The sequence below is a fragment of the Carcharhinus amblyrhynchos genome, chromosome 22 (genome assembly GCF_965287045.1).
Source record: "Carcharhinus amblyrhynchos chromosome 22, sCarAmb.v2.hapA, whole genome shotgun sequence".
NCBI classification, from domain to species: Eukaryota; Metazoa; Chordata; class Chondrichthyes; order Carcharhiniformes; family Carcharhinidae; genus Carcharhinus; species Carcharhinus amblyrhynchos.
Genome location: NC_137345.1, coordinates 30620168 through 30644457, shown reverse-complemented (window position 1 = coordinate 30644457; position 24290 = coordinate 30620168). Strand labels below are relative to the sequence as shown.

General features: G+C 41.2%; 1 protein-coding gene across 1 annotated transcript in view; it reads left to right on the top strand.

The window, feature by feature from the left end:
- Positions 1–24290, top strand: part of lgr6 (leucine-rich repeat containing G protein-coupled receptor 6) — a 261234-nt gene that overhangs the window by 195788 nt on the left and 41156 nt on the right. Inside the window, exons 6-7 of the mRNA XM_080210083.1 lie at positions 6065–6136; positions 22758–22826. Of these exons, the coding sequence (XP_080066209.1) occupies positions 6065–6136; positions 22758–22826 (141 nt within the window). The remainder of the gene's footprint in view (positions 1–6064; positions 6137–22757; positions 22827–24290) is intronic.

Here is a 24290-nt window from a genome sequence, read left to right as displayed (position 1 = left end):
GGGAAGGGGGTTATGGATGAGCAGCCATGGAGTGGGATGAGGGAACATGGAAATGGCATGGGCAATATGGGGTGGCATGCGTGGCATTGGCAGCTTGGAAGGGCATGGACCATGAGTAGATGAATAAGGGATGAGATTTGGGAAGGCTTTTAAACAATGTTTGGAAATGAGCTGCTACGTTGGAGAACCAAAACACCCACACTTTTCGTAAAGTCTATCACACTTGCGAAATGTTGTGCGGAGGCAACCATTGTGTGAAAAGACAAAGTCAAGTGTGTATTTCGCAAAATTGCACCTGAGCACACAGGAATCCTGGGTCCCAGGAAGTGAGTTCATAATCCAGGATAACATATCAGTGATAATGAAGGATGGATGAAACATCCCATGACATTATTTGAAAAAAGGGTAAAAATTCACCTGGTCTTCTGGCTATCATTTGTCTCTCAAACAGCATTACTGAAACAGAATATCTGATCATAAATCTAATTATTGTTTGTAAGGCCTAACAGTGGAAATTGACTGCCATGTTTCTCCGCGGGCAAATTTAAATGCTTCCCGGGGGTGGATTGAGGTGGCTGAGGGGGCCTTACACTCCGGGCACCCTTCCTGGCACCAATCCACCTGCCTTTGAACTCAGTGCAGTATTACATGTGGTGGATAAGGCACCAAGTGACCCACCTACCATCGGGCAATTGAGGCCCCCAAGTGGCCAATTAATGATAGGGGGGCCAGGACCAAGTTTGAAGCCTGCCAAGTCTCGCCACAAGGGCTATAGGTGGGGTGTTCCTCATTGACTGCATCCTTGGGCCCTCTTGCAAGGTCTGCCCTTCCCCCAACCTAATTTTTCTCTGCATCTCAGCCAGTGTTTCATTTATATTGACCTTTCTTGGTGTCAGGATATCCCATACAGCTTCACAGCCAATGGAGTACTTCAGAAATGTATCATTATTTTAAGACAGGGGAATGTAACAACCAATTTGCAAATGACAATGCCTGTGGTCAGAATAGAATCGTAGAATCAATGTTTTATTTTGGTGATGGTGATTGATGGATAAACATTGACCAGATCAGTATGGAGAATTCCCTTCCCCTTCTTTGAATAGTGCCACAGATTATTTTACATGTTGCTTTAAATGTCTGATTCAAAAGACACATCTTCAGCAATGTGGCATCCCCTCAGTATTGCATTGACATTTCAGCCTCAATTATGGGCTCAAGTCACTGCACAGGACTTGAAATCATGACCTTTTGACTCATGGGCGAAGATGCTGCAACTGAGCTAAGGCTAGCACATTCCTTCCTCTCTATCTCAGTCCCACCCTATGGTAGCAATATATTTCCCAGAATAATATGTTTTCTAATAATGAAGAGAAGGCTTCTTAGAATCAATAATGCATGCAGATGGAAGAAAGTGAATCAAAGGTGTTATTTTGAACAACTCGATTGTTCAAAACACAATTTATGTGCAAAATATACAAGGGGCAGCTTGATGTAATTCAAATTCTCTAACCTAGGAGCAACATTCACTGGAGCTAATAGGTGTTTGACTATGTTAGCTTGCTGAAGCGTTGCAGAAGTATTGTGTTAAGAATAAAGTAGGTTTTCTTTAAGATTTCCTAATTACTGTGAAATTGTTGCCAGGTCCTTTAATGTTTTGTTGGCATGTAATCTCTTGTGCACAAGAACATCCATCAAAAGCCACTGACTGTTCAATATGAACCAAAAGCCACATCTATCTGTTGGAGCTTCAAAGAAGCAAGACTTTGCCATTAGTGTTTAGCTGGTATGTGAGTCACCTGGTGTAACTGAGAATGAAATTCAGAATTGTGCAAGCCTGGAGTGGGATTTTCCAGCTGCGTTCACCCCAAGTCCGGAAAATCCTGCCCGAGGTCAATGGAGCTTTGCATGGTCCGGTGCCGCCTGCTGCAATTCCCGTGGTGGGTAGGACAGGAAAATTCCACCCCAATTATTCTACAACTCTATCCATGCATTTTTTAAACATACTTAAGTCAACAAGGGTGCATAGTGCTCCTGTCAATTTATTTATACATGAGTGTAGTGGTTCCCTAGCACATCAATGACCTTTAGTTAACTTAACAGTAAGAGTTCAGATTGTTGGTAGGAAAATTTCCCCTCCCCACAGTTTTACAGATATGGGTTTGGGTCACCAAACCAAGTTCCAGGTCCCATAATATGCACGGTGGCACAGTGGTTAGCACTGCTGCCTCACAACACCAGGGACCTGCATTCGATTCCTTGTTGGATCATTGTCTGTGCTGAGTCTGCAGGTTCTCCCTGTGTCTATGTGGTTTTCCTCCAGGTACGCCAGTTTCCTCCCACAGTCCAAAAGATGTGCTGGTTAGGCGTATTGGCCATAATCAGTATACCCAAACAACCGCCAGAGTGTGGCAACTACGGGATTTTCACAGTAACTTCATTGCATGTTAATATAAGTCTACTTGTGACAATAATAAATAAACTTAAAATGATTCTTTTCCCCTAAATATGGCATTAGTTTTCAATAAATTGGCAGCCCAAGCCACAGAAACTGGGATGAGAAATGGTAAATGCAAAAATTGGTAAAGGAAATATTTGATTCTTCAGATGCATTGAAGCAAAAAAAACTTAATTTTGTTATGGATACTTCCATTTCATCTTGGTGTAACTGTGAATAATGACTTTAATGGCTGAACATACCAACCTATGACAATATAATCTTAATGCCTTACTTGTTTAATTCTTTAAAGGGGAAAATAAATGCATTTTCAAAACAAAAAGATTTCATTTGCAACAATATAGCTTGATAACTGAGTTACTTACATCACTGGCACTTTTCACACACTTGATGCAGATACACCTTGGTGCAGATAATTCTTTAACCTGTATAGTATTTTTTTTTATTGGCTAGTCCAAGTAGGCTTACATTAACACTGCAATGAAGTTACTGTGAAAATGCCCTAGTTGCCACACTCCACCCAGCTGTTCAGGTATATTGAGGGAGAATTTAGCATGGCCAGAGGAAACACACGCAGACACAAGGAGAACATGCAGACTCCACACAGACAGTGACCCAGGCTGAGAATTGAACCTGGATCTCTGGACATGAGACTGTAGTGCTAACCACTGTGCGGCTGAACTTATGCATCATTATATGGAATCAATATGAGTTAGCTTCAACCCTGCAACATTACTATAAATGAATGCTAGATGGTAGTTGTTTGCAAACCCCATTCTTCTCTTCTTCGGCTAGATTCACTTGGAGTCCAAATAGTTTCCTTCTGCTGGAGTGATGCCAGGGTTTGAGAGGTGTTGGGGCAAGGGAGGCAAGGTGAACTGAGTACAGGTGTTGCTATGTGCTAAAGCAAACAAAAGTGCTCTCACTGTCCATGTAAATCTTATCTGCTTTGAACAATGTCACTTCATGTGACTTCATGAGGTACAAGCTTAATCGTGAACAATTCAAATGGCATTTCTCTTGCAATTTGCTGCCTTTAATTACCAAAATGGAACTCATCATTAATTGGCTTAATTCTGGAGAGCAATCTTAAGAGAATTCTATGTCTGACTGCAATAAAATGGAAGTTTCAGCAAGATGCTGGCAAAATACCGGACTTTAATCAAAAGCCAGCAACGGGATTTCCTTGACTACACTCCATCACGTAGATTGACACTCATTTGAGAGTTACATTCATTTTTAATCCAGAATTTCAGGGGAAAGCTACCGTGTGTATTCTAGTAGAGCCTTTCACGTTGTCTGTTCTGCTCTTTTGTCAATCTTCTACATTAAATCTCAATAAAGCCTTTGTCTAATCCCTTTGTCATTGCAAAAGGTAATTCACTCACTGTAATGTCAGGATTTAAATTTCCCATTAAGTACATCATTCAGATTGACTTGGAATTAATTTGCCCACCTGCTTCACTTTGATTTTGGCATAATGGTTAGCACTGCTGCCTCACAGCACCAGAGACCTGGGTTCGATTCCCGACTTGGGTTGCTGTTTGTGTGGAGTTTGCACATTCTCACCATGTCCGTGTGGGTTTCCTCTGGGCTTAAAAGATGTGCAGGCTGTGTCGGTTGGCCATGCTAAGTTGCCCCTTAGTCACAGGTGGGCTGGATAGGGTAAATGCATGGGGTTATGGGGATAGGGCCTGGATGGGATTGTGGTCGGTGCAGATTTGATGGGCTGAATGGCCTCCTTTTGCACTGTAAGATCCTATGATTCTGTAGGTTACTTGCAAAAATTATCAAAATTGTGCAACTCACCGGACATCTGTTAAAATATGAAGTCTTATTTCAAGCAAATTGTGCATGGGAAATGCAGACATAAAATCCAACTGTATGAATCTGCTTCATTAACAAGTTTAACTATTGTGACGTTCTTTACCATGGCACTTGGCCCTGCATCTAAAATTATCAAAAATAATTAAAAATAGTCAAAACAAGATTTGTAGTGAATGAACGAATGAACGGATTAGATAGTCTGAGACTCTGGCCGAGATTTTGCTGTGGCTAATTTGCAAAATCTAGCAAGAGCTGAGAAATGAGATTCACCTTGGCAAGATCTCGTGATGCGATCGATTGTCTCTGTCATTCCCCGCCAAACCCCAACCCCCTGTGACGTAATGGGGTACCCACCACGAGGTGGTGGGAAACCCATTTGAATACATTTTAACATCATTATCGAGCTTCCTCGCTGTACCTCCCCCCCTACATTTGGATATCTCCCTCCCCGCCCACTGGTGTGACGTCACTTGGCGAGCTTTGCAACAAATCTGAACCAATGCAAACCTGGCGAAGAGATGCCTTCGAGGGCATATGGGTATGTACAGCCTTCATGGGGGGGTAGAGGGACGTTCCCAGGCAGTGCCCCGTGCAACACGGGGCAGTGCCAGAGGGGCTTCCTTTGGGGAGGTCCATGGGAATGATGAGGTTCCCTGTGTTCGTGCTGGGTTTCCTTTCTGCATTGAGGGGTGGTACCCCATGTCCATGGGGGTGAATTTTTGTTTTTACTTTTAATTCTATTAGATCATGGCATCCTTTTTAAGGGGTACCCTGATCTTTGAAAGGTCGATGTTGCTGCTAGGTGGGCTCGATGCCAGCGTGAAGATGTGGGCCTCCAGAATTTTCTTTACAGAATTGATTAAAGACGCAGCAGGAAATTTCAACAGCACCACCAGCCGGCTACAACATCAATTTTTATCGCCTGAGACAATACTTTAAAAATTACTCCAGCTCTCCTGCGGCGATTTTGCACATGGCGGCAACAACTCACCATCAGCCTCCAGCGGGATCTTCCTGTGCCACCAAAGTCAATGGCGATTTTATGTTCCTTCCCTAATGGCAGCGGTCAATTTTAGCAGGATCGAGTGATCCCACTGGTGGGAGGTCTGGAGAATTCCGCCCTCTGTTTCATACATTCAGCCATGAGAGGGCTAGCAGTTGTTGCCATTGGTAATTCTAATTGGCATTCAATATACATGGTTAGGGATAGCAGTTCATAGAACCATACAGGGCAGAAGAGGCCTTTTGGCCCATCGAGTCTGCAAGAAACACTTGACTTCCCACCTAATCCCATTTACCAGCACTTAGCCCATAGCCGTGAATGTTATGATGTTACAAGTGTTCACCCAGGTACGTTTTAAAGGATGTGAGGCCACTTACACCTACCGCCCTCCCCGGCAGTGCATTCCAGACCGTCACCACCCTCTGGGTAAGAAAGCTTTTCTTCACATTCCCCTCCAAACTTCCTGCCTCTCACCTTGATCCTACGTCCCCTCGTGACTGACCCTTCAACTAAGTGGAACAGCTGCTCCCTATCCACTCTGTCCATTTCCCTCATATTACTCAATAACTGACAAGCATAATCTTCAAAGGTGCGAGCAGCACAGCATGGAAAGAAACCTTTCCATATTTTCTTGTATTTTCTTCAGTTTTACTTGTTTTAGTAGGATTGTTCTAGTTTATTTTTGATTGTGCTTCCTGTTTGACTTGCTATGAACTTAACTTTTTTAGTCTATCCCCTGAATAGCGCAATCTTAAATGAAATACAAATGTCATCCACAGGCACCTCCATAACAACAATATTCAGTCTCTTGGAAGGAATTGCTTTGATGGACTCCACAGCTTGGAAACACTGTGAGTAACCTTCTGGCTGTTGCTGATGATTAGACCTGATTAATAAGGTTAAAGTTTTGTTAAACCCTGGTCCAAAGGCAGCTAGGGAAAAAACAGAAGCAACAGCAACCGTCAACACCACAACCGGCAAAGAATGACAGTTGCAAAATTTTACCATCACATCAGGAAGGACTGAATAAGACTGAATGTGTGATTGTATTATCATGAATCTTGTTAAGCACAGAAGTCTTAATTTAGCTTGCCCTTTTATCTGATGCATCTTTATCAGGCGATCATCCTATTTTAAATGCACTCGTAAGGGTTTTAAGCAAACAATATTAGCCCCAATGCAATGATATTGGCCAGAATTCTCTGATTTCACCAGTGGCTGGGATTATCCAGTCTTGCTGTTGTGAGCAGAGATTTAATACAGATAGGATATGTACAATAAATGGCAGGACCTTTAAGAGTATTGATAGGCAGAAGGATCTGGGTATACAGGTGCACAGGTCACTGAAAGTGGCAACACAGGCAGAGAAGGTTGTCAGGAAGTCATACAGCATGCTTGCCTTCATCAGCTGGGGTATTGAGTTTAAAAATTGGCAAGTCATTTTGCAGCTTTACAGAACCTTAGTTCGGCTGCACTTGGAATATAGTGTTCGTTTCTAGTCACCACACTACCAGAAGATGTGAAGGCTTTGGAGAGGATACAGAAAAAATTTACAAGGATATTGTCTGGTATAGAGGACATTAGCTATGGTTGGAGAAACTCAGCTTGTCCTCACTAAAACGATGGAGGTTGAGGGGCAAGCTGATAGAAGTCTACAAGATTATGAGGGGTATGGACAGAGTGGATAATCAGAACTTTTTCCCAGGGTGGAAGAGTCAATTACTAAGGGGCATAGGTTTAAGGTGTGAGGGGCAAGGTTTAAAGGAGATGTACAAGGCAAGTTTTTTACTCAGAGGGTGATGGGTGCCGGGAACTCGCTACCGGGGTGGGTGGTGGAAGTAGATACAATAGTGACTTTTAAAGGGCATCTGGACAAATGCATGAATAGGATGGGAATGTAGAGATACAGTCTCCAGAAAGGCTGGGGCTTCTAGTTCAGTTGGGCAGCATGATCGGAGCAGGCTTGAAGGGTCGAAGGCCTGTTCCTATAATTTTCTTTGTTCTTTATTTGGCTGAGCGCCAAAATCTCCATTCTTGCTAATAGCGGCAGTGGGGTGTGTGAGACAGGGGAATCCCGGTCATCATTTAGTGTATTTTACCTAAGAAGGAAGAGCATCTTCTCTGTATCCCGTGTTGTAAATCTCTCTGACCAATCAGGAGAGCCATTTTGTAAAGTTTTTGCGGGCTACCTGGAAGGTGCTTTTCTTAAACTGGAAGCTTTCTGTCTCCATGGTGAACTTCAAATTTCAAATACAATTTGAATGCACACCCTTAGAGGACAATTCTAATTTTTAAAAATGCCATAATTTTAGTTATGCTCTTCCATCATATTTTAATTTTGCCCCATGTGATTTGGCAAATTATTTATGGCTTTGCACTTCTAAAGAATAAGTGGAAGTTTCCAAAAGACACATCTGAAATGCTGATAAAGCATCATTGTAAACGACCTGAAAATACAGCAGCAATTTATGTCAGCAATGGCAGAAAGGCAGATATTCTTCTCAGTTATGTGAATAGAAATGCAAGGTAAAAATATTTTTACTTATTTTGCGACTTGTATTGTTTTTTGCTTCACATTATTATATATGAGTTTGAATTCTAGTGCTGTGTGGGAAATAATGTCAGCTTCTCAATTTGATAAGATTTGATTTATTATTGGCACATGTATTAGTACACAGTGAAAAGAATTGTTTCTTACACGCTTTGCAGCCAAAGCATACCATTTATAGAGAAGGAAGTGAGAGAGTGCAGAATGTATTGTTACAGTCGTAAATGGGGTGTAGAGAAAGATTAATTTATCAATCAACGTAAATGTAACTTTGAATTTTAACTAAATATGAAGATCTTTATAAAACATTCAATAAACAAAAAAGTATTTTGGAAGTTTCCACTGTTAAAAGAGTTTAAAGAGTGTAGAGATTGTGGGGGTTAGACGGCATATTTAAATCCTCATTAAAACTGTTGGAGGAGGTTACTTCATTAGAAGAGGTCCAAGGGGCATTAATTTGTGCTTGGATTTTAAGAAAACATTTGATAAAGTTCCACATGAGAAAGACATTTGACATTCATTAAAATAAGCTGTCTGGTTTGAAAATTGTCTTCATAGTAGTAAGCAGAAGGTGATGACAAATGGACTGACTAAGATGTCTAGTTGAGCTATGTAGGATTTCCCTACGGTTTACATTATCCACAAATGATATGAAGGTCTGTATTTTCAGTGCCATTATTACATTTTTTTTTGATGGCACCAAGTTATGTCGTGAGGTGTTAACAGATTTGTTGATAGCATTCAAAAGGATCTGAACTGCATGAAGGGCTGAGGAATAGGGAATGGATTCTTTTGTAGAAGATTTACTGTAATGTACATTAGTCGATGAAACATACAAGTACTTCATCATTACGAAGCTGTTATCAATAGGGCTAATTGAGATCTGGGATGCATGTCAAGGACTTTTGATTAGAACATTGTGTATTTTGGATGCCTTTACTTCAAAGAGACATTGATGCATTGAATAACATTCTGAACAGACATTAAGTTATGAATAGATACTCACAAAATTGATTGTGTTTTCATTGGAGAAGACTAAGAAGGGACTTGATCCAGATCTTTAAAATGCTGAAAGGCACAAGTAATGTTTATTTAATTTGAACTTTGAATGAAGAAATAACTTCAAATAGTACTGAAGAAAATGAAATTCCTTTTTCGCAAATGAAAATAGATAAGTGAAATAGATTTGCAACAAAAAAACAGTGAATTGTTGTGCTGATTAATTCCTTTTTAAGAACTCGGCACACATTGGTTACACATTGGTCTTTTATCTTTGGTGTCTGGGTAAAAGCCCAACCCAAACTAATTGATTAAAAGTTTCCTCTGTTTGCTGTCTTTTAAGTTTTTGATTCATTCACACAATGTAGGCAATGGACGGCATGGTGGCACAATGGTTAGCACTGCTGCCTCACACCACCAGGGATCCAGGTTCAATTCCCAGTTTGGGTCACTGTCTGTGTGTAGTTTGCATGTTCTCCCCGTGTTTGCATGGGTTTCCTCTGGGTGCTCCGGGTTCCTCCCACACTCAGTAGCCATGCTGGTTAGGTGCACTGGACATGCTATATTCTCCCTTAGTGTACCCAAACAGGTGCTAGAGCGTGGCAACTGAGGGATTTTCACAGTAACTTCATTGCAGTGTTAACGTAAGCCTAGTTGTGACTAATCAATAAACTTTATGCTAGCAATGCAACTTTCTCCTGATTGCCACTTGGTTACCCCTCCTCATCACCACTCCCTTCATCCTGTCCGATTGCTGTTTCAAGCCAATTCCAGATTACTGCTTCGACTCCTGTTCCTGGTTATCCTTCTTAGTCACAATAATAGGAAGGTCGTTTATTATTTAAATGGATATAAATTAAGTGAAGTGGATACAAAGCAAGATCTTTGTGTCCTCATGCATCAGTCACTGAAAGTAAACTTAAACTTCGTAAAAAGTAGGACCTTAAAGGTAGTAATCTCAGGATTGCTACCAATGCCATGTGCTAATCAGAGCAGGAATGTCAGGGTAGCTAAGATGAATACATGACTTGAGGGATGGTGCAAGAAGGAGGAATTCAAATTCCTGGGACATTGGAACCAGTTCTGGGGGAGGTGGGCCCAGTACAAATCGAGCAGTCTGCACCTGGCTAGGACTGGAACCAATGTCCTAGGGGAAGTATTTGCTAGTGCTCTTAGGGAGAGTTTAAAATAATGTTGCGGGGGGATGGGAACCGATGCAGAACATCAGAGGAAAATAAAGTGGGGACAGAAACAAAAGGCAATAAGGGGAAAAGTGGAAGGCAGAGAAAACAAAGATGAAAATCAAAAAGGGCCAAAGTACAGAATACAGAGACTATGGAGAACTCAATGAATGGGTCTGGGAAGGCTAAGAGAAATAAAACACAGGGAGAGTTTACAAAACATGACAGGAAAAATGGTCTAAGATGTGTTTACTTTAACGCAAGGAGTCTGAGAGATAAGGTAGACAAACTTAAAGCTTGGATTACTACATGGAATTATGATGTTGTGACAATTACAAAGACTTGGATGAAAGAAGGGCATTCCAGGATTTAGATGCTACAGGAGAGAAAGAGAGGGTGACAAAAAGGCTGGGGGTGTTGCATTACTGATTTGGGAGAATGTCACAGCTGTACAGAGGGAGGACACTTTGGTGGGATTGTTCAGTGAGGCCATTTGATTAGAACTCAGGAACGGGAACGGTGCAATCACACTGTTGGGGTTGTACTACAAACCTCCCAACAGCCAGCATGAAGTGAAAGAGATGATATGTCAGCGGATTATGGGAAGACGTAAAAACAGCAGGGTTGTTGTGATGGATGATTTTAAGTTCCCCAACATAGACTGGGATTCCTTTAGTGCCAGGGGCTTGGACGAGGCAGAATTTGTTTAGTATGTCCAGGAATTATTCTTGAGACAACAGGTAGACAGTCCAACTCAGGACGGGGCTATCTGAGACCTGGTGCTGGGAAATGGACAGGTGATTCAAGTCTCAGTGGGGGACCATTTTGGGAACAGAGATCACAATTCTATAAGTTTCAAGATACTTGTAGAAAAGGATAGAAGTCATCCCAGAGTAAAAGCATTAAACTGGGGGAAGGCTAACTACAACAGTATTAGGCCAGAGCTAGGGAATGTAGACAAGGTGTGACTGTTTGAAATTCCACATCTGACATGTGGGAGTCTTTTAAAAGTCAGTTGTAAAAATGAAGGATAAAGATAGCAAGGTTTGGGAATCCTACATGACAAGAGAGATTGTAAGCTTAGTGAAAAAGAAGAAGGAGGCATACATAAATTTCAGGAAATTGAAAACAGATAAGCCTCTTAAGGAATACAAAGATAGCAGGAAAGAGCTTAAACAGGGACTTTGGAGGGCAAAAGAGGGCCAAGAAATGTCCTTGGCAGGAGAGATTAAGGAGACTTTTTATTTGTATGTAAGGAGGAAGAGGATGGCTCAGGAAAGGGTAGGTCCACTCAAGGACAGTGAAGGGAATTTGTGTGTGGAGCCAGATGAGGTGGGTGAGATCCTTAATGAGTACTTTGTATCAGTATTCACTAAGTAGAAGGATATGGTGGATGGTGAGTGTAGAAATGAGGATGTTTACATTCTCGGAGGTATTGGAGGTTTTGAAAAACATTAAGGTGGATAAGTTCTCAGGGCCAGATAGGGTTTATCCCAGGATACTGACAGAGGTGGGGAAGAAATTGCTAAGGCCTTAGCCAAAATCTTTGTATCCTCTGTAGCCACGGCCGAGGTGCCAGAGGCACTGCAGCAACATGCCTGGGACTAAGTGCCAAAACATGAAGACCAGATAAATGACAGGGCTTCTGGGGATAAAAGGGGACTCCAGGGTAGTGGTGGGGGGGGGGGGGGGGGGCTATTGGGATATTGGTAGATATGCTTGGGGGGGAGAGGTCCAGAGGTATCCAGTCCTTGAAGGAAGGGCACCCCAATCAGAAGGGCACTTCAGATGGAAGTGCGCTCTCCACCATCCTGTCCAAGGTTCAGAATTTTATTTTCTTTTATTCTTCACCCTCCCCCACCCCGCTGATCTATACCACACTCGGCAGCCTCAAAATTGAGGCTGGATGGGAAAGGCACTTTAAGGCCTTAATTGGGGCAGGGGCAGGCTTCCTGCCTGAGGCCTAGCCCACCCTATTGTAAAATTGTTTCCAGGTCAGGTGCACGAGATCCTGGAGGGAATCCTGCCCATGCAATTTTATGCTGTTTAAGCATCCAAAGTCCCAAACATCAAGTGACCTGTGGCAACCGTCTTAAGTCAAGGTCTTTGATTTAACTGCCATTTTAGAAAAGTTCTATATGTGAATCCAACAGATCAAATTGAAACTTGGGCTGGATTCTCCAGCCTCATCCACAGCTGGGATTCTCCAGTAACATTGCTGTGAATGGAGATTTGGCTGAGCGCCAAATTCTGCATTCACACTGGACGTGATGGCAGAGCACATGACATCGGAGAATTCCAGCCTTAATATTTGGCAGCAATCCATCTCTGTGCCACTATGCATCAATAAAGCTGTATTGCTTCTGCCTCCATAACAGTGCTTACTCCCTAAACTTCTGAGTTCCTTAAGCCATCCAAATATTTGCAACCAGTCCTGCAATAATATCCTTATCCTCTATTACATGTCCTTCTATAGCTGTGGAATTCAGTTCGAGGATTAGTCGCTGAGACAGAAACTATATCAAGCATTCAAGATTAGATTAGATACCTAGACAAAGCAAAGCGAGTTAAAGTGATATGGGAACAGGGTGGGTAAATGTGATTAGAACTATTTGCTCACATGGAGGGTAAACACTGAAAAAACTGATTGGGCCAAATGGTCTGATTCTACTTTATAACTTCCATTTATTTCCACTTAAGTCCAAATTACTTGTCCTTGCTGACCTCTACTGGCATCCCATCTCCTAAGGCATTGAATTGAAAATCGTTACACTCGGTTACAAACCCTTTTGGGGTCTTGCCCTGGCCAATGTCTACAACCACCTCGAACCTGGTGCCCGAGCCTTCATGCTGTACTGTTCTGATTCCAATCTCTTTGTCAGGGTGCTCTGCATTTTGTAGAAATGAATTCAGATATCTAAGTTCCACCCTCAGGAACTCCCCCTTAAACCTCTTTGCTACGCAGTTCCCTCTTTTCCTTGATTTGGAAGTGACTTTCTTTTACAAGAGTCTGTTGCGCATGTCCACTCTGCATTAAGGGGCAAGAACATTTCACCTTTGCAGAGTGATCTTGTGAACCTCAACATTTTCCCAACATTTTTCTCAACATTCTTTCAACATTTTGCTCATTGGCCAAATTGAATTGACTGGTGCCTTTTGTTATTTTGAAGACTTGTATCAGATAAGTCTCTCTTCTTGACCTTCACCATTGCAGAGAAGTTAGGTTACTTGACCCTTTCTTCATAAGTTAGATACCTGAAGTCTGGAATCATCCTGATCATTTTCTCTGAAATGCTTCTTGATGTGTTCACATATGTTTCTTGTAATTGGGTGACAAAAGTTGCACACATGGATCATAAAATCTCTAGAGTGCATGAGGAGATCATTCAGCCCATCAAGCCTAGGCTGATAGCAATCCCATCCAGGCCCTATCCCTGTAACTTCACACACTTACCCTGCTCATCCCCCTTACATTAAGGGGCAATTTAGCATGGCCAATCAACCTAACCCATACATCTTTGGACAGAGGGAGGAAAGCACAGCACCCAGGGGAGACCTATGCAGACACGGGAAGAACATGCAAACTCCACACAAGCAGTGACTCAAGACCAGAAATGAATACAGATTCTTGACAATGTGAGGCAGCAGTGCTAACCACTGTGCTACCATGCTGCCCAATAAACGTCATTTAATTCTGCTGCCATTCCCTGCTCCTCTACCCTAAAGACCTGGGGTGTATGTAAAATTGGGGGAGGGATCACTGGGGGCAGATCTCCCATCATTTTCCCAGTTTCACACTGAATTAAATCAAAGTCAGGGATGAGTGAGGATAACTTTTTTGCCCATAGTACAATCAAAATCCTTAAGTTACTAATTAATAGCCCTTGTGAGCTTCTTTTTGCAAAAATATAGTTTATTCATAAAACATCTGAAAGAATATTACAAATATTTCAAAATGGCGATCACACAAAGTGCAATATCCAGATTCTCTACACACATCATGTTGCACTCTGAGGTACTTCAATATAGTCAAAGAGGTGTTACAGATTTTTTTCAAAAGTAACTTTATTCATATATAATGTGAAGAACATTACAAAAACATTTCCAATCATTACAACAGTAAAGTGCAATCATATTTACATTTCCCAGAGTTCAAAATGTACGCTGTTTTCAATCTAAGAACATGCATTCCAATATAAATCCAAAGTTCTTTATCAAACTATGTACATTGGTTAAATTGCACTTTGTGGTGCTTTAATAGAGTTACACACAGTTAGAGATTATCCACAGTCCGAGGGGTTTTCCCCATTACTCGTCCCTCGGTCTACATTGGCTGAAAGCCCTCACAAGGTGGCCTTTTCCCCATTGTGCCTTGGCGGCGGTTGTCCCAAGCTTGAGTGCGTCCCTCAGCACATAGTCCTGGACCTTGATATATGCCCGTTTGCAACACGTGGTTGAGGGCAAAGAAATGTTACAGACATTTCAAAATGGTCATTAGAAATGGTGCAAAGGGCTCATGCTGCTGCCACTGATATTCTGTAAAAAGTCTGACAACACCAGATTTTTACTGTGTTCTGTTTACTGTGTACTGTTTTCTTTGTACTGTGTACTGTGTGACTTTTTACTGTGTTTACCCCAGTCCAACGCCGGCATATCCACATCATGGCCACTGATATTCTACCAGCAATGTGGAGTCTGTACACATCATTGGGAACCTGGCCAATAAATTAGCAGCTTCCTGACCAGGTGCCCTGTGACCCACAAAGGGCTTTCCTTGGTGGCATGGGCCAACCTTGTTCAAAGAACAGCATTGCTAATAACCTCCAGATGTTATAACTTCTCTGAGACTGCCAATGATGCAGGCTTTTGATGGTAATGGGTACAGATGAGACACTGCCTTTCCCCTTCCCCTATTTGATTTAATGGTGATAAAAACAAAGTCTATATCAAATTTGTGGTATCAGCTTCCAGAAGACAAGATGTTCTGCTGAGAATGCAGTAAGACAATTACTCTTCCATTCAAGAAATCTATTTTTGCATACTTAATAAGTCATTATCATGGAATCGCTATAGTGCAGAAGGAGGCAATTTGACCCATTGAGTCTGCATCAACTATAATCCCATCCAGACCCTTTCCTGCAAACTCACATATTTACCCTACTAATCCCTCTGACACAAGGGCCAATGCAGCATGGCCAATCAACTTAATCCGCATATCTTTGGACAATAGGGGGAAACAGGCGCATTTGGAGGAAACCCAAGCATATACAGGGAGAATTTACAATCTCCATACAGACAGTGACCCGAGGTCAGAATTGAACCCGGGTCCTTGGCGCTGTGAGGCAGCAGTGCTAATAAGAACATAAGAAATAGGAGCAGGAGTAGGCCATCTAGCCCTTTGAGCCTGCCCCGCCATTCAATAAGATCATGGCTGTAATAATCACTGTGCCACCATGCCGTTGTATCTTTTTGCCAAAACAAGGTAAGTTTTCATTCGGCGATCTAAGCCTGCATTTCCTACAGTAAATAAATCAAGTATTTGCTTGATGGTTTACAGAACTTAGAATGCGTCAAATTCCTAATTCTGCTTTTACCAAAATCCCCATGAGAGTTTCGATCTTTCGCAGTTGCCTTTCTTAATCCAAACTTAAATTTGTGTTTTTAAAAAAAGCCAATTGATTTCATGTCCCAGATCTGACACACGTTTAGCACAATGACATCCACAACAAAAAAAGCAGATGATAAATGACTATTTTTAATGCCTTGCCATTTTTTTATGTTGATCAAAGTTTGTAAATATAATGGCATAGAAGATAGAACATTACAGTGCAGTACAGGCCCTTCGGCCCTCGATGTTGCGCCGACCAGTGGAACCAATCTAATGACCCTCTAACCTAAACTATTCCAATATTATCCATATGCCTATCCAGTGACCATTTGAATGCCCTTAAAGTTGACGAGTCCACAACTGCTGCAGGCAGGGCATTCCACGCCCTTGCTGCATCTGTCAGCACTTTCCATGCAGGCAATTACAATAAGTTATATAATCCACAAATGAGGAAAATTATTTTAAAAAGATGAATATTAAAATTTCAGGTCTATTTTTTGATTTGATTTATTATTGTCATATGTATTAACATACAGTGAAAAGTATTGTTTCTTGCGTGCTATATGGACAAAGCATATCGTTCATAGAGAAGGAAACAAGACAGTACAAAATGTAGTGTTACAGTTATAGCTTGGGTATAGAGAAAGATCAACTTAATGCAAGGTTGTAAAGCATTGCTAGAGAGTTTAAAGGAGTTAGAGTGAAGCTTTAGAAGATAGAATGAGAGTAAAAGATAGAATTAGAAGGTATGCTGGGCAGCTTGCAAGAAGCCAACTCCTTATGGTGCCATCTTGAATAAAAGGCATGGTACTCTCATGGCACCAAAACATTTGATACTCTGAACACATGACGATTGGCTGGGTAAGTGAATTATTTATTTATGTATTGACAGAAATTAAGGGGCTACAGCTTGTTTTATTCTGTACCTACACAAAAGCATGAGTGTTTAAAAAAGACAGATATAAGCAATCCTGCGTGAAAATATGTATATTCCTTGTTGTTAAGGAAAAATTCAGAATCGTCATCAGTAATTACAAGCAACTGACAACCTTTACAGAAAACTTGATTACAGGAGTAAGGCAATTTGGAGAGAAATCATAGGAGCACTAACTAATTACTGATCAAAGAACAAAGAACAACACGGCACGGGAAACAGGCCCTTCGGCCCAACGAGCCCACGCCGCCATTTTAACATTATGAGTGCCCTCCTCTACCTATGACCTTTGTCTACATGAAAAATAAAGAATTGACTGTCATGACAGCAAGGGAAGCATTCGCGACTTAAAAAGAACAAAAGCCCTTAATAACTATTAAGGGTTTGTTGAGGAGGATTACAAGAGTTCCTCGTTGCATATTCCTCCAGCTACTGAATACTAAAAACTCAAACCTGTGGAGAGTTGCTGTTATTACACAGATATTAATATGTTGTAGTAAAGCTAGGAGACACCATTACTATTTTGAATATAGTATGCTCCTATCAGAGTTGGGTTTTCATAGAATCCCTACAGTGCAGAAGGAGGCCATTCGACCCATTGAGTCGGCACCGACAACAATCCCTCCCAGTCCCTATCCATGTAACGCCATGTATTTGTCCTGCCAATCCCCATGACGCTAAGGAGCAATTTAGAATGGCCAAACCACCTAACCCACACATCTTTGGACTGAGGCAGGAAACCAGAACACCCAGAGGAAACCAACGCAGACATGGGGAGAATGTACAAACTCCATAAAGACAGTCATCCAAGCCAGGAATCAAACAAGGTCTCTGGTGCTGTGAGGCAGCAGTGCTAACCACTGTATCACCGTGCAGCAATGTCTTCAATACTTGAAATGTAGCAAGTTCACCATGTATTCATATCTTTAAGAACTGGATGAACTGGATTTTGGGTGGCACAATTGCACAGTCGTTAGCACTGCTGCCACACAGCGCTAGGGAGCCGGGTTCAATTCCAGCCTCAGGTCACTGTTCTCTAATACCTATTCATGGCAACAACAGGCTGAGGATGTGCAGTACATGCTCTCGCCCTGAACTATCTGAAAATTACTCCCAGCTTTGCCAGAGGACCAGAATTGAAATATGAGGGCTGGGCCACCCTGTGTAGGCCCCAAACACAATGATGGCAGCAGAAAATAGTCGATAAGATTAGCCTTGTAATGTCCAGAGTGTTTCTACCATGCTTCTCATCTGACTGAGACCTTGAAAACTGTCTTCGAATAACTAACTTTATTGGCTCAAATGTACACATAGGCTTATAAATAGTATCAGATCACCTCCCATAAAAGAAAATTCTCACAACGTCAATACACCATTTGTTTTGTCTATTATATGTTACACAGTTACGTATCTTTTGTGTCTAAATTATATCTAGAGTTAACTATGCTTTTGATGGATATCAAGCTACGCACTGCAATTTTTGTAAACGGCTCGAGATAAATTACATTTTGTATGTCCAGAGTGACTAAATCTATACAATGAAGGATTCATAGTACCTGGCACTATTTTTCAAATATGACTCACCTCTATTGCAAGAGGTTTACCGTATTCATAGTGAATTTGGCAAGCACTGCAAAATGTTATTAAAAGCATCTGTTGTCTATTGTGCACAGGAGTCTATCTTTAACAAATACTACAATCACTATAGGAGATAAAAAAAAGCGCAGAGCACCGATTTTAAAATAAAAGCTTTGATGTTTGAATGATTATAGCCAATAATTAAATCTCGTGATTGAACAGGATTTAAAATAATGAAATAAAGGATTCAGTGAATACAATGCATCATTGTAGTGCTTGCATCATCATTCTCACCATTTTGAATCTCTGCTAATTCACCCAGAGAAGTTGTTCCGCTAATATTTTTACCCAAGGAGGAAGCTAGCTGTTTAAAGCTATTCTAGGTAAATGTCAACCCACATAGCCCGAAGATAATATCAACTTTTGCCTCTTCACTGATTGCCCGAAAGGCTACTTCATTATTACTTAATTATTAAATTTGATAGTCCAGGGAAAGTGTTTGTAACTTGAGGCACCCCATTAGAAACGTACATTTCATCTTCACTATAAAATGGTCCTTGAGAGTCGAGCAATTTCTGTCTGATAGTGAACTGTTTTCAGCAGTTCCGCATAACCGCTATGAATTAAAATACAACAAGAAACTCAGGAGTGAAAGTCTAGTGAGAAAAACTGAGTTTGACACAGGGAAGGTGAAAGGTAGTTCTTGGCACTATAAATCAAGAGTCTAAGCATGATAAATTGCAACAGATTTTTAGAAAATGCAGATTGGAGTGGAAATGCACTTGTACTGTGGACTCAATGCGATGCAGCAAAGTTTTCAACATTCGAAATGTAGTAACCTCACAATATCTTTAAGAACTGGATGAACTGAATTTTGGATGACACAGTGGTTGGCACTACTGCCTCACAGCGCGAAGGAACCAGGTTCAATTTCGGCCTCAGGTCACTGTCTGTGTGGAGTTTGCATGTTCTCCTATGTCTACATGGGTTTCCTCTGGTGCTCCAATTTCCTTCTACACTCCAAAAATGTGGAGGGGAGCTTAATCGGCCAGCATAAAACATAGCCCGTTATTGTAAGGGGGAACTGGCAAACTAAATACCTGGGGTTACAGGATAGGGCCTGGATGGGATTGTGGTTGGTGCAGACTTGATGGGCTGAGTTGCCTCTTTCTGCACTGTAGGGATTCTATGATTCTATGATAAACCCCTATAAAGGTATCTGCACAGTTGTAAAAGTGTATGACATGACTTACAATTCTAGTCCCACTGAAGGCAGTCTCTTACAGTGGGTCCCCCAGCAGCAGGATGGGTGAACCATGAAAAATGCCGTAGATATTAGAGAGACTGGAAGATCCTGTCAGTGGTCAATGACGAGCCAGTTCCGCCACTGTAAAACACACCAGAGTGGGGGAGAAAGGGTGGAAAATCCTGACCTAAGTCTATAGAAAATTAGCAGCAAGAGTTATGTAATGAAAATTGAGACAATGGAATAACTCAGTTGCTGGATGCCCTACTATTAAATAACTTTAAGTAACTGATTAAGTATCTTATCACATATCCTGTTCAATACGCTTATCATTTCCTCTGCTAAATGTTTGGAATGTATCCTGTAAGATTTGGTACAAGCCATTATATGCCTTTAATTCAATAGAGATAGCCATTAAAATCCTATGTTTGAAGGTTGTTCTGAGTTTCAAGGGAGAAACAGCCAGGTGTCTAGTGTAGGAAATCACCAAGGGTAAAAATAGCAAATGGGGTCATTCTGTGATCTGGCGTTCCCAATGAGGGTCACAACTCAAGAGGAAGCATAAGTCAAGGATCATAGGCCTATACTTTTTTTGTCCATTGATTTATGGCCAGAATAACATGGGCTGCACATGCCTAGTTTCCAGAGTTGAGCACCACCACCAGTTGAACATGCTGGATTGGGAAATCGCTCCTTAAGGAGCAGGTGATGGTAAATGAAGAAGCAATGATTCACTTACACCAAGGGAGCAAATTTCTGCCATGTGTAAAAATAAAATTTCCAAACATGCTGTGCGGAATCCACCTCCCACTTATTCCCATACCCACCAACCTACTAGCTTTAAAAGGAGACAGAGGTGGAAAATTCCACAGCTTGGAGGTCCTTGGAAAGAGTGAATTAGAGAAGGAAATAATGCAATTAGTCTGAAATGCATTTTAAAACTTACATGAAATGCAGGGAGGGCTCATAAATAACCCACAAATGTTGGCAATGCTACAGACAGAATTGCGGAACCAGCATTGCTTTTGAATGGGATTCACATCAGGACATGTTGAGAAATTTCCCAACTTTATTTTTTCTCCCCTCCACAAAATAGACAATTGTCTGGTTCAAAGTATTATTTGACATCCAAGCTTCTTTTTTCATTTGCTATCTCGGTGAACACTGTTGGAAAATTCACTGCTGTAAATAATGGGCAGGAAGAGGATTGGGCATTGGTCAAATAGTTTACAGACACTCAGACTTCAATTATGAACAAAACTGCTCCACCCCCAAGCCTTATATGGAAGCCTTTGGCCTCCAAACTATAATCTACCCCCAACACTCAGCTAGGCAGCCCTAATCTACAGCCTATTCCCACCCTCCATCTTCATCTCCATCTTTCCTCTGCCCTCTCCCAAAGGTAAGCTTCCTCCCACTCATCAGGACGTGGAGTTGATGCTCTTCCAAATGCCAAGGACTGCCCCTAAGGATGCCTGGCTGTGAGCAGGGATCTACCCAGCAATATTCTAATTAGGCCTTGCTGGGCCCCTTGGCTGACTTGGCATCTTGCCAGTTCCTGGTAATATTGGGGTTAATGCCAAGGTATGCAGATGACAAACAGCCATTGAGATGAGAAATTAGGGAGTGCAGGTAATTCATGCATGATGTGCTAGCATGAGGTAGCTCCTTCAAGAAAGTGGGTGAAGAGGAACGGGGATTGGGATGGACAGTTATAAAGCAATGTATTTAAACAGTCGCATGGAAGTTTATTAATTACTATTTTACTTCAGATGTTTATAGAACCTCAATCAAACAAAAATATGTAATATTCGAATTAGTTATTTGTTTACTAGGATTTAATTCCAATAAAATTGAAGATGATCCATTAAATCTCTAAGGTTAGCTTGTCCCTAAAATTATTTAGTGTCTTCATTGCATTGTTTTGATACAGGATAACTACTGAAAGGTTTCAGTAAAATCAAACAATCTTCGAAGGTTTGCTTAATCTCCATGGGGAAAAAATGTGTTCAGCTTATGTCAATTCTTTGGGGGCAAGCAGTGTGTTGGACCCAGACCAGCATGGATCTCTTCATTGATATTATTGAAGCATGCCACATAGGCTGTATGGGCTATGGAATCCTAGCTGCCTCATTGAATCAACAAACATCTGTACAGCAACAATAAGCAAATTAATTTCTCCCTCCATATTTTCTAAGGTGTTCAAGTGTCAAGTATTTTCCAAGATAATATAAATGAGTTTGTACAATTAGCTTTAGTGGTGACATGAGTGAAACTTATAATTATCTTGATTAACCACGCATTCATTATTCAAGACTTCAATAATTTATTTCCTGTTGGATAGCATTGAACCAATGAGAAAAGACAGTGAGCATTTATGAAGTTACTTAGCCATGGCATTTATTAATAACATGATAAGACCATAATATATCAGAGCAGAATTAGGCCCTTCAGCCCATCGAACCTGCTCTGCCATTCAATCATGGCTGATAAGTTTCTCATCCCCATTTTCCCGCCTTTTCCTTGTAACCTTTGATCCCCTTACCAATTGAGAATTTATCTATCTCTGCTTAAATATACCCAATGACCTGGCTTCCACAGTCTTCCGTGGCAGTGAATTCCATAGTTTCACCACCATCTGGCTGAAGAAATTCCTCCTCATCTTGGTTCAAAAGGGTTGTTCCTTTATTCTGAGGCTGTGCCCTTGCATTTTAGTCTCTCTGGCTAATGGAATCACCTTCACCACATCCCCTCTATACAGGCCTTTAAGGATTCTAACTTGTAATAGACAACTATTTATTTGACAGGCCATTCTTTACTGTTGGCTTGTAATTCACTACAGTGTGAATAATTTGGACAAATATGGGGTTAACAGAGAAATGAACTGATGAGCATGGAGTTAAGCAATTCAGGCCACAGATTAAATTAAAAGTTCCAACATTTTCAGCATAATTTAACAAAGTGCATTGCAAAAAGATTTTGGGTACAGAACCATTATTATTCCCCATTTACACTTAGAGCCAGATTCTCCAACCTCACCTGCAGCTGGGATTCTCCGGTCCTGCTGCAGTGAACAGAGATTTGACTGAATGCCAAATTCTCCATTCTCGTTGGCAACCACAGTACGCCGTGAACAGCCAGCGAATTCTAGCCTTAATAACACTTCGCAAAATGCCAAACAAAAATGGTTAAAATTGTGCTGATATTATTGAGGTTCATCTGCACTCTAATGGAACATGCTACATAAGTGGCTTTACAATATTCAAAAGTGAACAACACAGCTGTTCTGATATGTCAGTTCAAAAATATTCATAAGGTGTAAAGTTGGAGCATAATGAAATATTGCTAATAAGTTTTTTTATTTTTATGCTTTATCAGAGACTTGAATTATAATGACTTGGTTGAATTTCCTGTGGCTATCAGAACTCTTAGCAAGCTTCAAGAACTGTGAGTATCGCTTAATCATGAAAAAGTTGCACATGGAACTTCAAAAATCATCAGTAAATGTATCAGAGAAGAAGGCATGCATTTGTCTATGTAACATTCCCGAAAACAGTGAGAGGGCTTGTTCATTTCCAAACCAAGTTGTTTGAAAGTATGCAAGTTCAAATTCTGTATACAATAACCATATATCATAGTAAGTAGCAGGAAAGACCAACTGAGTTACATCAGAGAAGTTCAAAATTGTATTTTTAAACCATTCTCTCTTAAAATCACACACACAATTAGGTTGCAGCCAGGGAACTGACTGCCAAATAATATGACAGCACTTCAAAATTTCTAATACTAGCCAACACTATAATAAATCACCTTCAATACTTTTGTTATGTATTGTATGTTCTGTCAGGCTTGCCATACTTTGCAAGCCAGTGTATTGTGGGATTGCAAGATCAATGTGTTCTTATTCGTTTTACTGTGATAGTAATAAAGGACAGCTGCATTGTTAATCACCTCCAGGTTGTAATTCTCCAACTTCACCTGCTGCTGGGATTCTCTGGTCCCACTGCAGTGAATGAAGATTTGGCTGAGTGCCAAATTCTCTGTTCTCGCTGGCATTTCCACTCACCAAAGTCAACCCACACTACAAGTTCCCTGATGACAGCACGGGTGAGGACTGTACATCACCATTGACTTTGGCAGGACTAGACAATTCCATCAGTGGGTTATGGCGAACCATCTCTGCCATGGGAAAACTAGCTATTGTATAAACTAGCTAAAATACTGCTCATTTTCTGTAAATCCTGATTTCCACGGATCAATTTAAAAATTATACAATGCTTTGAGGGAACGATCCCCTCAAGTTACACCTAATTAAACTGTAATTATTTGTAAAGAACAGCTTTATATACTGAAGCCAGGCAATCTTAGTGCTTTGAGAATATATGCATATGCAAATGAATAAATCAGATACAAAATATGGATTTCAGTAAGGCGTTTGACAAGGTCCCTCATGGTAGGCTGATAGAAAAGGTGAAGGCTCATGGGATACAAGGCCAGGTATGTAGATGGGTGGAGAACTGGCTTGGGAGGAGGAGACAGCGAGTAGTAGTGGAAGGCTCCTTTTCCAATTGGAGGCCTGTCACCAGTGGTGTGGCGCAGGGCTCGGTACTTGGACCTCTTCTATTTGTGGTATATATTAATGACTTGGAAGAGGGGGTAGGTGGTGTGATCAGCAAATTTGCTGATGACACCAAGATGGTTGGATTGGCGGGTACTGAGGAGCAGTGCCTGGCAATGCAACAGGACATAGACAGGCTGGTAGATTGGGCAGATAGATGGCAAATGGAATTTAATCCGGAGAAATGCGAGGTGATGCACTTTGGCCGGAATAATGTGGAGGGGAGTTATACGATAAAAGGTAGAACTATCCGGAGTATAGATACGCAGAGAGACCTGGGGGTGCAAGTGCAC